At 39.2% G+C, this 16,374-nt stretch overlaps 1 protein-coding gene across 6 annotated transcripts in view; it reads left to right on the plus strand.

Annotated features, from left to right (window-relative positions):
• The window catches only part of hltf (helicase-like transcription factor), a 32,770-nt gene that overhangs the window by 15,881 nt on the left and 515 nt on the right, over positions 1 to 16,374 (plus strand). For all 6 annotated transcript variants that reach the window (XM_057859380.1, XM_057859381.1, XM_057859378.1 and 3 more), the window contains 7 exons: positions 1,554 to 1,733; positions 2,879 to 2,994; positions 4,927 to 5,117; positions 5,190 to 5,315; positions 10,202 to 10,314; positions 10,384 to 10,564; positions 12,115 to 12,195. In XM_057859380.1, coding sequence (XP_057715363.1) covers positions 1,554 to 1,733; positions 2,879 to 2,994; positions 4,927 to 5,117; positions 5,190 to 5,315; positions 10,202 to 10,314; positions 10,384 to 10,564; positions 12,115 to 12,195 — 988 coding nt within the window. The remainder of the gene's footprint in view (positions 1 to 1,553; positions 1,734 to 2,878; positions 2,995 to 4,926; positions 5,118 to 5,189; positions 5,316 to 10,201; positions 10,315 to 10,383; positions 10,565 to 12,114; positions 12,196 to 16,374) is intronic.

Raw genomic sequence — 16,374 nt, forward strand, 5'->3', positions numbered from 1 at the left:
TTTTTTTTTTTTTTTTTTTTTTTTTCATTTGTTTTGTACATTAGTTCCAAAATTGTTCAAAAATCCTCTCAGGCTAAACCAAACTACTATTTCAGTATCAAGTTAACATATAGCAGTAAACAAATATACAAAAATAACAGTAAATAAAAAACTCCAGTCCCCATTCTATATCAGCAGCTTTAAACTACTTTCAATTAATTTAATGTTGTGAATCAACCGTTAAAGTTGTTAAAATTGCTCCTGTAATTCCATAATTTCTCTTTTGTCTACTTTCAACATGTAAAAGTTTTAAAACTATTTTAAAGATAGATTCAAGCGATTTAGGAGTATTTTAGATAAAAAGTTAATTAGGTTCACTTGGAAGGTTCGCAACAACAGCCTTGCAGGGAAGTGTACTGCTTTAAGATGGCGGCCGTTACCAACGCCCGCATCTAGTTTTTTGTAGATGTGCTGGTAACGATACCGAAGCTATAATGCATCTAGTCCTATATAAATGATATCTACCGTAACATAATGTGGCTTGTAGCAGTTTTTCGGCAGCAGTCAGGTACGTTGTTGTTTTTTTTTTTATCTCTCGTGGCATGAGTTGTGCTAGAGCCGTGAGTTGAGCATTGGCGTTACCCGAGGGGCCGGGTAATGAGAAGCATGATGTTTAGCTACTCTCGCTCCGTCTCTAATTGCGTACCGAAGACCGCGCGGCGCACTGAGTGTGTCGTACTTCTGCTTTACTTGGCATATTTCAATAATCGGAATTTGGATGTTTGTGAATCGTTCTCGAATCTTCCACGGCCGAATCGCGAATAATCTAAGAATCGGAAATTTTGCACACCTCTACAGGACAGTATCAATGATTGTCCTATGACAGTCTTATGGCACCACTGTCAAATAAATTGTTACCAAATACCATAACTAATAAGTAATGAAACAACTGGAACAGTAACTGAAGAAATAATTACCACAGAACTTGAGTTGTGATTCTGTAGCACTGCAATGCATGCTAGGAGGCATGTTGGACAACAACAGTGGTGGCAGTAGAGGTTGACTGTCTCCCACAAGGGAGCACTGATGGCCAAATGAAGCTTCTTGAAGCAATGGCGCTTTGCAGCCAATTAGTTCAAAGCTTCATGGTGGTTTATTGGGTCTTATGGCAATCTTATGATGCCGCTGTCAAATAAAGTGTTACCGGTTAATATATTTTGCTGTAAATTTCCCATAATACAGTGAGGACAGCTGAGGTTAGTAGTCCAGTGCGGCTTATCTATGAACAAATGCCGTTTTCGTGCCAAATTTGGTGGGTATCGGCTTATAGTCAGGTGCGCCTTATAGTGTGAAAAGTACGGTAGTTAGCATTTTTTGTGATTGCATAATGCAATTTTATTTCATGTTTGTAAATATGACTTAGTGCATTTTGCACCCAAAACTGAAGAAAATCTAAAATGCAGTATCAGCAAGAAAAAAAACACAATTAGATATTTTTCTTAAATCTAGTTTGAACGTTACACAAGTAGAAAAATGAGAAAATCCATGTGAAATTGCCAACAATTGTTTGTTAGGAACCTCCAGACATTGATTAAGTGCATCACGCTGCGGCGCACAAAGAACAGTGAGTTGGATGGACGTCCGCTGGTCACGCTGCCTGAGAAGAGTGTGTGCGTGGAGCAGGTGGAGTTAAGCGCAGCGGAGCGCGAGGAGTACGAACAGGCACGCAATGAAGGAAGACATACTATTAGCAGGTTTGGCCAGTAATATACTTTTACCACCAGTTTTTTAAAAAATGATTTTCTGCTGTAGTCAACAGGGCCAATGAATTAATAGCAACAATGTTCTCCTACAAAATATGAAGATATGATGACAACACAATTCCTAAGAAATTAAAATAACAATCATGAATAAAACATGGAGTAATGTATCAAATTAAAAGAGAACACATTGTAAGACAGCCCCCGCCTCCTGGGTGATTGATAGAATAAGAAAAAAAGGCTTGTGCTCTGGGGGACGAGTTGGGGAGTTTTATATAGTTCATCCAGCTTCTGAGGCTGAACCATGGCAACCAATGTCCACCTCAACGTATTTTTGAGAACTTTCCGAACAAGCCTGAAGACTAAAAGAACAATGAATGAATATGTATAATTATACATAAAATGAAAATATATTCCTTCAATACTACCGTATTGGACCGAATATAAGACGGTGTTTTTTGCATTGAAATAAGACTGAAAAAGAGGGGGTCGTCTTATATTCGCGGTCTAGACATTATACCCATTCACGATGCTAGATGATGCCAAATATCATTGAAGCGATGTTCTGTCATGACAGATCTCAGCTACTCTCCCCATTCAGGACGCTAGATGGCGCCAGATATCAATGAAGCGATGTACTGTCATGACAACTCTCAGCTACTAGTTTACCTGGTTTGCATTATTTTATTGCAATGTTTTTCCTTATTCAGATTTGTGTCAAGACTACAGTTACAGTTAGACTTCACTTTGATGGTTAATGCTGTTATTGCAATTTTGTTGTTTTATCACAATAGATTGGTTTATTTACATTTCAAAAACCAGAAGCCATTCATTTACGAATGGGATTGCACTTTAGTTTACGTATTTAAATGTTCATATATTAAGATTTGAATGAGGCAAAATAACATGCTTTTTCTCTCAAATATATTGTTATAATAATTTGTTTCAGATGTACTGTAATTATTTTCTGTATCAAAATTTGTTTGGTGTTCAAAAAGTCTTTTTTCAAACTTCAGTCTTGTAAAAGAGGGGGTCGTCTTATAATCAGGGCCGTCTTATATTCGGGCCAATACGGTAATATTTTTCTTCTCGTCATGAATGTTTGAATTTGTGTTGATGGCTATAATTTTTGGGTGTAGATATGTTGCTGAAGGCACAGTTTTGAGAAATTATGCAGACGTCTTGGCTATCTTGATGAGGCTGCGACAGCACTGCTGTCATCCTGACTTGCTGGCGAACACCGCTGTAGATGCAGGTACGCAAGAAAATACTATGTTGGCATTTCATGAGAAAAAAGGCAGGAGTGTATTTTTTGAAGTTATGGTAGAGTTTACTATATTTTTCTAGATTTGCATGCAACTCATGCGAATAAAATCTTTTTTCTTAAAGGAGTTTTTGTCGGTTATATTATGACAGGTTTATAAGGATATTTTTTTATGTTTAAAGAATTATTAGGTTATATTTTAGCATAATTTGAATTCAACATCCAAGGTTATTTAAGGTGAAGGTTTTGAGAAGTATACTGTAGTTCTTTAGAAAATCATATGGTAATTTATCCAACATATTGTTTTTGGCAGCCATTTTAATTTTTGTCATTTCAAAATGTGTTTGTCTAGTTTTAGCCAAGGAAAACTTATGTTTCGTCTAGTTTTAGTCGACAATTCTCAAAATATTTTGCGTCTGTAGGCTTCAAAAGTTTTAGTCCATGAATACATGAATAAATAAAAGATTTCCAACAATTTCGAATGAACATAACAGACAAGCACATAACTAGTCTACAGGAACACCATTTTCATGATGATAATACACCCTCAGCAGCAAAACAGCACATTATTTGCAAATAATTACTGTATTTCTCGGACTATACGTCGCATAGGAGTATAAGTCGCTTTTTTGGGGGAATTACTTGATGAAATCCAACACATAGAACAGAAATGTCATCTTGAAAGGCAATTTAAAATAAAAATACAATAGAGAACAACATGCTGAATAAGTGTACAGTATGATAATGCTATATGATGCATGAGCAACGAAATGCAAACGTGGCCGGTTTGTTAGCGTAACATAGCTATTAAGAGTTATTCAGATAACTAATAACTAACTAATAATAGCATAAAGAACATGCTATCAAGTGCTAACCCTAACCAAACTAACTAACTAATAATAGCATAAAGAACATGCTAACAAGTGCTAACCCGAATCAAACCATCAGTGTCACTCCAAAACACCCAAATAACATGTGAAATGATATAATAATGTGTTAATAATTTCATACATAAGTCACTCCAGAATATAAGTCGCACCCCCAGCCAAACTATGAAAAAAAAACTGCAATGTATAGTCCGAAAAATACGGTAACTTCACCTAGAACTGTATGTAAAATGTTTTCCAAAAGTTTAAGAAGACAGTCACCGCGCTAAATGCTAATGCTAACGCAAACACTATGCTAACGCTACAAGTTAGTTGCGTGTGTTGTAGACCTTTAAAGGCTAAAGCAACATGGCATATCTAGCCACGATAAGAAAGCAAACTTACCAAGCAGAACCACAAAATGAGCCTGGAATGGGCACAGGGGGCCGGTGAGTAAGGGTGTGTGGGGCAGGGGAGTCGGGGGTGGAGGAGCAGCACGTCACATGAGTGACACGACCAAACACTGCTAAATGCTTTGTAACTACACATACAATAAGAAAATATCACACATTCAGATTTTTGACGGAAACTATGGCAAATTTTCATCTTGTTCTCGTGTCGTCAGACGACAACAATTATGACTGTGCTGATTTAGTTTAAAAACAAAAAACAAAAAAAAAATTACGGGAACATAATTTTTTTTTTTTTAGAGAGATTTTTTGAAAAAATCAGACGGCACTATTATATATTATAGGATTAACTATATATTATATATATATCTATATATATATATATATATTTTTTTTTTTTTTTTTTTTGAAGAAGTCTTTATTTTAAAATTCATAATTTACACGTGTAGACATTTTGTTATCATGAGTCGCTAACTTTAATTTTAATTGTGTGTCAGAAGCCCTGTAAGATCTTTTAATTATTCAGGAAAATGGAAATAAACTTGAACTGAGAAAAGTGTAATTTTTGGAGACAATTTTAAACTATTTAGGACAACTGCTTGCTCTACATCAACAAAGTAAAAAGCACGGTCTTTTCCTTTATGCAGGGCACGCAGGCGTGGCGACCACGCCGACTGAGCTTCGCGAGCGCCTGATCGAGAAGCTGCGCCTGGTCTTGGCCAGCGGCTCGGACGAGGAGTGCTCAGTGTGCCTAGACTCTGTGCGCCTGCCCGTCATCACGCACTGCGCTCACGTCTACTGTCGGCCCTGCATCGCTCAGGTCATCGGTACCGAGCAGGTACGCGCCCTTTCCCGATGCTCAGAATTGATGCGAATCCACCGAGACTTACTGGTGATTGTGTGTACGCAGGAAAGTGCACGCTGCCCTCTTTGTCGAAGTGACATCAAAATCTGCGAGCTGGTGGAGTTCCCACAAGAAGAAGCGGGTGAAGAGATTGGAGGAAGAAGTCCTGGAAAGTGGAGGACCAGCTCAAAGGTAAAGCACGATACAACACGATTTGTAATATAAAGCCAACGATTAGGGCTGTGACAAAATATCGAAATGGTGATATATCGTGATACTTTGTATCCCAAAAGGTTATCGATATGCTCCTGCCAAGAATCGAGATCATTTTTAAAAAGGTGTCAATTTAAAAAAAAAGAAAAAAGAAAGGAACCGATAAGTTGCTACCAAAATCTTCCACCATAATAGTGTCTCAGTTAACTCTACACCTGCCTTGGTGGTGCTCGACACCCAATCCATTTAGACTGTGAACATTTGTTCATTGGAAACCAGAGCATTTACAGTTATTCTGCTCAATTTTCAGGGCGTTTACTGGTCACTTGCTGTTCATTTTAGGGCATTTACAGGTCATGTCCTGTTGAGTTTGAGTCACTGCCTATTCATTTGGGTGATTCCCAGGTCACTTCCTGTTCTGTAACTCAAAATAAACAGGAAGCGACCCATAAAATACCCCAAAATCAACAGGAAGTAACTGAAAATCAACAGGTAAATGACCTTAACTCATTCACTCCCAGCCATTTTCACCAGAGCAAGGCCCTTCGCTCCCGGCCGTTTTACTGGATTTTGACTGATCTTGCAAGGCCCACAGAAAATTCTGTTCTATTACTATATAAACATGAAACCTACCAAAAGAAGGATTCGATTCTCTTCTTTCAGCAGAAAAAAAGTCAAAGGAAGTTCATATCTTTTTCCATTCTTTAGAAATCAGCATTAGAAAATAGCTTAGTTTGAGCAATTTTCCAATTTCTGATGAAAAAACGGAGAAATCGAGCTTTTTGTGAAAGCATACATTTCAAACATAACTTCGACTTCAACACAGCTATTTTTTGCTTTAGGTACATCCCAAACGTCTGAATAATGTTTTCCTTTTACAAAATAACAGAAACAACAAGACAAATGGAGCTTTTGATAGCAAAGTAACAATTTATTTACACATAACTAAACTATTGAACTGAGAGATGGTTAAACCTTTACCTCATTGTTGCCTGTCTCAAAGATGAATTTTTTGAGTCTCTGCGGGCTCTGCTCGCGAGCAGCACGAGCTCAACGGCATCTAGAGGTCCCGGTCGTTCTGCTCGGTCGTCCGCCGCCTGGCATCCAATCGATCGTCTTCCGCTGGCGCCCAGGCTTTGCAGCTTGGCCTCTCGTTGCCGTTGAATAGGGTTGCGGGTTTTACCAAATGGGCTACTGCCCTCCAGTGGCCAGTTTTATTGCTTTAAAATGGATTTTCAGCTTTGTGCTTCGGAGCTCAATTGAATCAGAACCCAGAGATGTCTTTTTGGAGAAAAAAAAAAAAAAACGTAAAAGACATTTTCTTTGGGACTCTGAAACAATTAAAAATAGAACGTAATCATACGTTTTTGGGAGCAAATGAGCTAAATGGCCCAAAATTACCTCATTACCTGGCATTGGCTGTCACTGACGGCCATAGTGGGAGGTCGTTCATTCGCTGCCATCCCTCCCACTTCAAATGGATTGAACGTCTACTAGTGGTAAACTCATTCCAATTCATAGCAGAAGCTTGTTTTTCTGTTCATTAGTTGTTCGTAGAATATCCTAGAATGATTTACTGACCAATATAATTGATAAACATATCGTCAGATCATCGTTATCGTGAGCTTTGTATCGCAAATCGTATCGTGAGGTACCAAGCGGTTCCCACTCCTACTAACGATTATATCACGATACAACAATAATTGATGCACAGGTGAGGAAATCATTCTGCGATATTCTACAATACAAAGAAAAAATAAAAGAGAAACCAGGTCTTTTCATGCTTCCTCTTTGAATTGAAATGTTTATCACAAGAGCATCCAATCCGTTTGAAGTGGGAGGGTGGCACCGAATGAACGAGCTGCCATCTGTCCCAATTCAAACGGATCAGACGTCCATAGCCGTCAATGGTAGCCAATGTTAATTTGGGATCATTTGTGGGTCACTTCCTTTTGATTTTTAGTCACTTGCTATTCATTTAGGGGCATTTCTGATTCCCTTTCTGTTGATATAGGGGTATTTATGAGTCACTTTCTGTTGATTTTGGGTTAAAGAACAGAACCTGTGAATTTCCTAAAATGAATACGAATTAACTCTAAATCAACAGGAGGTGAGCTGTAAATGCCCTAACATGAACAGAAAGTGACCTCTAAATAGGGTTGGGCATTGAGCATCGATGGGATCCGGGACTAACACTCAGGTTCTCCCGGATTTTTCCTCCCGAAAGTTTCAATTTGAAGTTTTAATGCCCAGACTGGCGACCATAAAATAGCTGCCAAACACCACGAAGAAGCAGCCACATGAAGACTAGCTCTATTATGATCAAACCAAATGAAGTGGCTAATTTAGCTTAGCACAAAAACATGTTGCTTCGCTTCACATAAATGACAACAAAGTAACAGAATAAACACACCGAAATGATATCAGACCTTCTTTTAAAACGTGTAAACTTACAGATTTTGTTTTATCAAGGGTTCCCAACGTTGTGTAGTGTAGTAGAGGAGGTGTGTAGCGTCTGTACAGTAATGTTATTTTTGCCTGCTGCTTCCAGTAAGTTACCACTAGGGGAAGCCAAGCGCACATAGCAAAAACTGAACTAGAAACTAGAAAAACTGTAGAGTCCAGAGTTACAATAGTGACATCTTGTGGACGGATGAACAGTATATCAGTTTAGAAAGAAATCAAACTTAAAAAGCATACGACAGGAGAAAAAAAGTCCTAAATAGCATTATTATGTGAATTACAATCATATTTTGAGACGATTCGACTACATACAACAATTTAGCAAAGCGCAGATGACGAGAATTAGTCTTTTAATTTGCCGGTTAGCCACGCCTACCATTATAGGACTCTAGCGTCCCCAACAGGTGGATGACGTCAGCGGGTGACTGGGCTCATCAGTTTTACTATTCAGCCCATTGAGGGGGAATTATTCAGAACGAGGAAAACGCGACGAAGAGAGCCGCAAAATGTCATTGTTTCAGTCTCTCTACTCCAATATTTTTACAGGATATTCTTTTTATCCAAGTATTTTTCCCCAATAGCTAAATAAATGGCTTGAGAAGGACCAGTCAGCCCGTCGAGGGGGGAACTATTCACAACGAGGAAAACACGACGAAGAGAGCTGCAAAATGTCGTTGTTTCTGTCTCTTTACTTCAATATTTCTACAGGATATTCTTTTTATCCAAGTATTTTCCCCAATTGCTAAATAAATGGCATGGTCATGACAAATAAGTCTTGTACTAAATGGAATATGAAATAATAAAAATGCACTTATTCAGGACGACATGGCAAAATTACTCCATAATGGTCAAAACTGTCGACTTCATCTTTACTGTCGCACCTCCCGAACGATATTTTATGACACCTACATCATGTCATTTCCCTTCCCCGGCTTCGGAGAATGTAAACAAACCAAGAGGCGTGACAGCTACACCACATGCTAACCCGAACCGAGTGATGTTTCAAAGTCATCGAAGCAGAAAATCACACATAACTAGCCCGGATTATTTGACATGACGACTGGGTTGTCGATTGTCTTCGCGGATCGGCAAACCGCCCGTCGGAGAGCAATTTACAGTTCGTTCTGCGGAGGAGGGCGGCTGCAGTTGTTGTGCAGCTAACGTGCAGCTAATTTGCATGAGGAGAGCTTTTAATATGCCCATCAATGATCAAACGTAAGTAGTCCTTTATTTAAAGAAAGTTTGTAGTCTTTACTTTGTAATCGCTGTATTTGTATTTGACATAATACAAAACAAGATGTTTACTCACTTCCTCGTAAGTCCAATAGTCCCACAGTAGTAGGGCTTGTTTTGGCCAATATCCAAGGTGAATGGGAACCTTTTGAAACTCCAAAAAGGCGCACACGCCTCTCCCTCTTAAAGCAAGATTTTTCTGCAGCCGTTTGGCTGGCGTGATGCGAAAAAGAAACATATTAATCCGCAAAATCAGCTGAATCCTTAGTCCTCATACACAACAGTAACGCTGTTTAGTGAAGAGGACGCCTTCACCCATACACGTTACAGCGCCCTCCTCAATGCAACGATTCAATACAATAAATGCCTGCAGCATAAGATACTCTAAAACATAGGCAAAAGAATATGTGTAAATGTTTTCTCAGTGAGCTTTTGAAAAATATATTTGTGAAAGTGCAGTCCTGTGGATAGAAACTTCATCATATTCAAGTTCAGAGATTGATATTTATATACAAGTTAAAAATAGCCCTGTGAGAAATTCATAGCAAGGATAATTGATATAAACTATGCAATTTTTTTACCCTACCTATTAAAAGAATCGAAACGTGGAATCTGAAACGGAACCATTCAAATTCAAACGATGCCTAACCCTACCTGTAAATGCCCCCAAAATTGTGAAGACTGTCAGCTTTCAGTGCCAATGACGGTGCAAGATGTCCAATTCATTTGCCCTTCCCAGTCAATATGAATTAGACGTCTAGTGCCATCAATGGCAGCCAATGAGTTAACGCAAACACTATTAACAATGGCTAAAAATGTTAGCTAATAGCAATAGCAAATAGCATCCACGCTTGCATAGCAGTGGCAGTTAACATCTACATAGCATAATCAATTACTTTCTAGATAGACAACGCCAATTACATTATGTCATGTATAGATGGCAGAAACATTGAAAAAATCTGCCAGCTTGCTTCTAGGTTAAGTGGTTGCTTCTTTTAACCACTCGGCGGTGCAAAATTACAAGTAACAAAAATCATCACCCGAACTTTATATCTGCTTTTTACTTGTAAAGCGGCCGATGTCCTAGCATGAAAAAAAAAAAATCCATATATCGGCTAGTCAAAACTCGCACCGGTGTTGAGCTTTCTGCCTTTTTTTTTTTCTTTCAGATCCAAGCATTGATTAACAACCTGAGCCGTCTACAGTGGGAAGACAGCAGCGCTAAGTGTCTGGTGGTCTCGCAATTTACTCGCTTCCTCACCATCTTGGAGACGCCGCTCAGGTAACCCCGCGAGTCCGAAAGGCCCGACATCAAGCGAAGCCTGATGTTAACTTTCGTTGTGCATGTTAGAGAGCATGGCTTCAGGTTTGTGCGCCTGGACGGCACCATGACCCAAAAGAAGCGCACCCAAGTCATCCAAGAGTTCCAGAGCGCCGCCCACCACAGCCCCACAGTCATGCTGCTCTCGCTCAAAGCCGGGGGTGTCGGTCTCAACCTCACGGCCGCATCCCACGTCTTCCTCATGGACCCGGTCAGTATCTTTTGCTTGTTTTGGTAGTTCAAATAAGAGGTTCTCAAGCATTTAAGAGCAAATTGTACTTCGTTTGGGTGGTTTCCGATTGGAAGTCTGTTAATATATCGGGCCGATATCAGCCATTATATACAGTCCCTGACAAAAGTCTTGTCACTTATCTATTTTGTAGAAACAATTGCTAATAACCTGACTTTTAATTAGTCAATTGGTTTCAGAAATGGCTCATATGAAAGCTAAGACCCTCCCAAATGATGAATGTACAAAAATATGCTTGATTCACTGAAAAAAGATTTATCATTTAGTGAAGACATAAAGGTCAAATTTTGGCAAGACAAAAGTTTTGTCGCCTACAGAAAGTGTGAAAATTGAACAAAAAATGTACAAATACAAAAATATGTTGCATAACATAAGAAAATTAAATAGTGGTGCTGTGAGATCCAAATGTAATATTTTGTATGACTTCCATGGGCTTGAAGGACTGCATCCATGCGGTTCGGCAAGGATTCATACAATTTATTGATGAAGTCATCAGGAACATCAAAGAAAGCAGTCTTTCATGCCTCCCAGAGTTAATCACCATTCTTGGGTTTCGTCTTCCATGCTTCCTCTTTCATCCTGTTCATGTCTGGTGACTGGGTTGGCCAGTCCTGGAGCATCTTGATCTTCTTTGCCTTGAGGAACTTTGAGGTAGAGATTGAAGTAAGTGGTGGAGCACCATTCTGCTGCAGAATTTGTCCCTTTTTATGGTTAGGAATGTAAGAGGCAGCTAGGATTTGTTGATATTTCAGACTCTCTCTCAGGGTGCAGACAATTAAAAAACCGTATGGCATTTGCCAAGACCCAGCCTGTCAAAAGGATGGACGTTGGAAAAGTGGCAAAAAGTGGATTTTTCAGATGAATCTTCATTTGAATTACACCACAGTTGCCGCAAATATTGCAGGAGACCTACTGGAGGCCGCATGGATCCGAGATTCACTCAGAAAACAGTGAAGTTTGGTGGTTGCAAAATCATGGTCTGTGGTTACATCCAGTATGGGGGTGTGCGAGAGATCTGCACGGTGGAAGGCAACATAAATAGTCTGAAATATCAACAAATCTTAGCTGCCTCTTACATTACTAACCATAAAAAGGGACAAATTCTGAAGCAGGATGGCGCTCCATCGCATACTTCAATCTCTACCTCAAAGTTCCTCAAGGCAAAGAAGATCATGATCCTCCAGGACTGGCCAGCCCAGTCACCAGACATGAATATCATTGAGCATGTCTGGGGTAGGATGAAAGACGAAACCCAAGAATGTTGATGAACTCTGGGAGGCATGCAGACTGCTTTCTTTGATGTTCCTGATGACTTCATCAATAAATTGTATGAATTCTTGCCAGACCGCATGGATGCAGTCCTTCAAGCCCATGGAAGTCATACAAAATATTAAATCTGGATCTCACAGCACCACTACTTAATTCGCTTATGTTATGTAACATATTTTTGTGTTTGAAGTTTTTTTTTTTTATTCCTACCATAAAATAAAACTAAACTTGTGCCACTCTAGGCATGGAACCCAGCCACAGAGGAGCAGTGCATCGACCGTTGTCATCGTCTGGGTCAGAAGCGAAAGGTCTTTGTCACCAAGGTGAGAAAATACATGTTTTTCAAAGACATTCTGCCAGTCTTTCCAACATTATGGTTGGACGGAGTGAAATTTGTATTAGCGTTTCATATAGTCACTAGTTTTGTGGCCACTAGTGGGCCACATTACTCTTGTGACTAAATTCAGTTAGCAAATACCCATTGAGTGAATGCTCACATTTGAACTGTTCCAGCACTATTTTTGAGATAGAGGGATAGAGACCAAGGCTTCGTCTACACTAGGACAGATTATTTTCTCCATGGTATTTTGCCGACTATTTTTATACCTGTCCGTACAAGGCATTTGCGTAAACGATGCATATGTAGAAAGGAGCAGCCTCGTGTGTTACGACGTAGTCCGTGAGGTTTACCTCTGAACCGGAAATTTCAAAATTACTACACCTTGTAGACCATGGGTCGGGAACTCAATTTTGTGATCCCAGTTTTTTTTTTTTTTTTTTTTCGTGAACGCATCATGCGAGAATGAAGGAGAGGGCACGCTCGACTTTTACGAGCAGTTGCTGAGTTGTCGCCTGGGACTCCAGACAAAGTCTGCCGACTGTTCAGCGAATATAATTTCCAAGGCAGAGCAAGCTACAGCAAACACACAGCGGAGTGGACCAATCAGCCATGGGCAGACATGACGTTGGTAAAGCGACAAAAAACTCTAGCGCAAGGAAATAAACATACGAGGAGAGCAGAGAACGGAAAATTATTCAAATGGCTAGCGCGAGACAGACTGTTGGTTTTAGCAACTCGATGTGTCTTTGGTAGGGCTGTCAAATTTATCGCGTTAACGGGTGGTTAATTTTTTTTTTTTTTTTCTTAATTAATCACGTTAAAGTATTTGATACAATTAACGCATGCACGGAATGACCTGTTCATGCGTTGCCTCAAATAGTTTCAATGACGCTAGTTTCAATGACGCCATTTTAGCACATTGAGAGCGAAAAGGCAGAGAAATGCAAGCGGACACAGGCGTTCATTGGACCGGGGCTTTTATAGGCTTAAACTTTCGCAACTCTTTCTCAACAAATACAAGGATTGTGGTGAATGACGAGGGGAAGAATGACAGTAAGCGATCTTTTTTTAACACGCTACCTTGAATACAACGCGGGACATACTGTATACGATTTGCAACCACCACTGACAGCCATTGTTGCTCAACTTCCCATCATGCATTTGGGCGGTACAGTTCAGTCACTACGGTATCATTTAGTGAAAGCACAACAATAATAATCCAATCTTTTTCTTAACACGCTTAATTGAACACAACGCAGAACATACTGTATAACATTTGCAGCCACCACTGACCGTCATGGTTGCTCAACTTCCCATCATGCATTTGAGCGGAACAGTTAAGTCACTACAGTATCACTAAATAACATTTGCAGCCACCACTGACAGTCATGGTTGCTCAACTTCCCATCATGCATTTGGGCGGAACAGTTAAGTCGATACAGTATCATTTAGTGAAAGCACAACAAAAATAATATTCGTATCTCTTAAATAATGTTCATAAAAAGAAAAGCGCTCAATGCGAAGAGAACTGGCATTCCCAATCGAAATAGCTATGCAAAATAAATATATAACTTACTCAGACTTTGGTCTAACTATTCATTTTGTTTAGCTCAACAAATACACTAGATGGCAATATTTAGTCACAATGTACAAACTATCAGAGGTCTCGTACGTTGTGGAGTACAGTGAAAACGGGGATTATAACGAAAACATTCAGAGGGTTTTCAATATAAAATTACAATAACTTGTTCTCACATTTATCTTAAGGACTACAAGTCTTTCTATCCGTGGATCCCTTGAACAGAAATAATTTTAATGCCATCTTACATTGTTATAATATAGTACTTATGTACAGTATGTTGAATGTTTATGTCCGTCTTGTCTTATCGTTCCATTCCAACAATTTACTGAAAAATATGGTATATTTTAGAGAAGTCTTGAATTAAGATTAATTAATTTTTAAACTGCGATTAACTCGATTAAAAAATGTAAACCTTTGACAGCCCTAGTTTGTGGTAATTTAAAACCGAATTTATCGCGGATGGGAATATATTCTCCGCTCTCCCGTTCGCCATATGTGTTGTTGTAGAGATGACTTCCGACGCGCAAGAGTGACGTTGCTTGTTAACACGTCATGCAAATAAACAAATCTGATTGCAGGGTACCAGACTGTTTGAAAAAAATATATGAACAGCCTGGCTGTGCCAGGCAAGCAGAATTGTGCCCCGCTGCTGGCTGATCGGAGACTTAACTTGCAAGATTAGCTCTGTAATAATAACGCTCATCTCCCTGTAATCCGCGATGGGAGGACCATCAATGGGCACTTGAGCATATTAGTGTGAAATACGTTTGAAAGTTCAAGAAAAATGTGTGAATGCATCATCACCGCAGCTACCAGAATAAACATTGGCCCGGCTTTCACTCGTCAGCGCTGAGGAATTCGGGTGCCGGTTGGTTAGCCACACGGTTGCTAACAGTCATATGCTATTGTTTAGCCACAACTGGATTCATTGCCTTAATACTTTTAATCCCTCACCCAGCTGATAGCAACAGAAATGTTTAACCCTTTATTGCCAAATGTATCACATTTGATACACCTAAAATTTCATGATTTTGAGACTAATTCAGAATTTTGACATTTCTTTTGGGGGGGAAAAAAAAAAAAGATGGATGCAAGTCAACACATGTATCTGCAGGTTCCATGAGAAAAAACAGGATTTAGCAAGGGTTATAGATATTAGAGCGCTTATTACATATTCATTTGGACTTTTCTTTTTACAAATTTCAAAAAAGTTTTATTAGGACCTTTTTTCAAATTTTGGGATTCTGATAATTGCTTCATGTTGCAGGTATTTAAGGGTTTTTAATCCATCTGCAGGCGACCATTTTACAACTGTGGGTGTCTAAAGGCAAAAATCTACAGCTTTTGTCCACTGGCGTCGCTAAAAAAAATCCTAAAACTGAAGTTACCAAGTGTTTGTGTGTCCGTTCTATCAGGTGGATAGTTCATGCGTCATTTCTTCGATTTCTTAATGTTTAAATAGTCTACATATTTTTATGATCATTATAAATGCATTTACACAACGAAATAACGCTGGAAAGGTTTGTTAAATATATTTCTGTGTGGGATATTGTGCTCACTATACGCGCCTCTCTGACAAGGAGAGGAACAGCAGCATATTCAAAAATAAACTAAAATACTTTTAAATAACATTTTAATGACTCGCATCAAAACACAAAAGAACAACCTGCCTTAAGGAGCACTGAAACAAAATAATTGACGTTTTAACAAACTCCACGATGTCCTGCTTAGCACAAAGAGGTGCAGCCCTCGAAACAAATGATAATAATGACGTTTGACTAATATCTTTTAGGCCAGTACAGTTTTTAAAATGCCTGCTCAGCGTCAATGTGCCAGTCTTTCTGTTCTCGTACGAGAGCAAAGCGCCACATTTGTTGCATTCGGCAAGGCCGACAGTTTTATGTAGCAATTTAAATCCTTTCCAGATTCAGATTCACACACCACTCGTGGATTCTTACCTTTTCAATCCCACAGTCTTTAGTTTGCTTTTCACCTCTAGCGGCTCTATATCGAAATTCAAAAAGGAAATACCAGGATGCGTCGTTGCAGACTCGCGGAGAGCGCCAAGAGCGGGTGGGGAAGATTAAAAGGAGGGCGGGGCCACGGCGTTCATGTGCGCAAACAATGCACTGGCTCATGTTTGTGATTACAAAAGCACTGTTTTATCCAATTTATTTTATAACAAGTATTCCTTAGTTTAACATCCATACATCGTTTTAGTATACAAATATATACTTTTTTTTTTTTTTTAAAGTTAGCGAGAGAGAAGTCCGACCCGAACGTAAATGATTGACATTTTGGGCCCGAAATTTCGGGTCGGGCTCAAGATCTAGGCTCTACTGTAGAGGGAGCGACTTTACATTCAAATATCAATCCAGGGAATGGATTGATATTGCGATAAAGATGCTGCACTACAATATTTTGTTGTTTTCTTTAATATTTACTTGAATATTTTTTATTGATGGGTCGTTGTGACTGGTATTACTGATTTTGCACAGGAGTTCAGATGTTGCACTGTGTGTGTGGCTGCTACATGTGTGTTGAAAAAAAAAAAAAGCCCTGGTCACATTCAAAGCACAA

The sequence above is a fragment of the Corythoichthys intestinalis genome, chromosome 15, assembly GCF_030265065.1.
Source record: "Corythoichthys intestinalis isolate RoL2023-P3 chromosome 15, ASM3026506v1, whole genome shotgun sequence".
NCBI lineage: Eukaryota > Metazoa > Chordata > Actinopteri > Syngnathiformes > Syngnathidae > Corythoichthys > Corythoichthys intestinalis.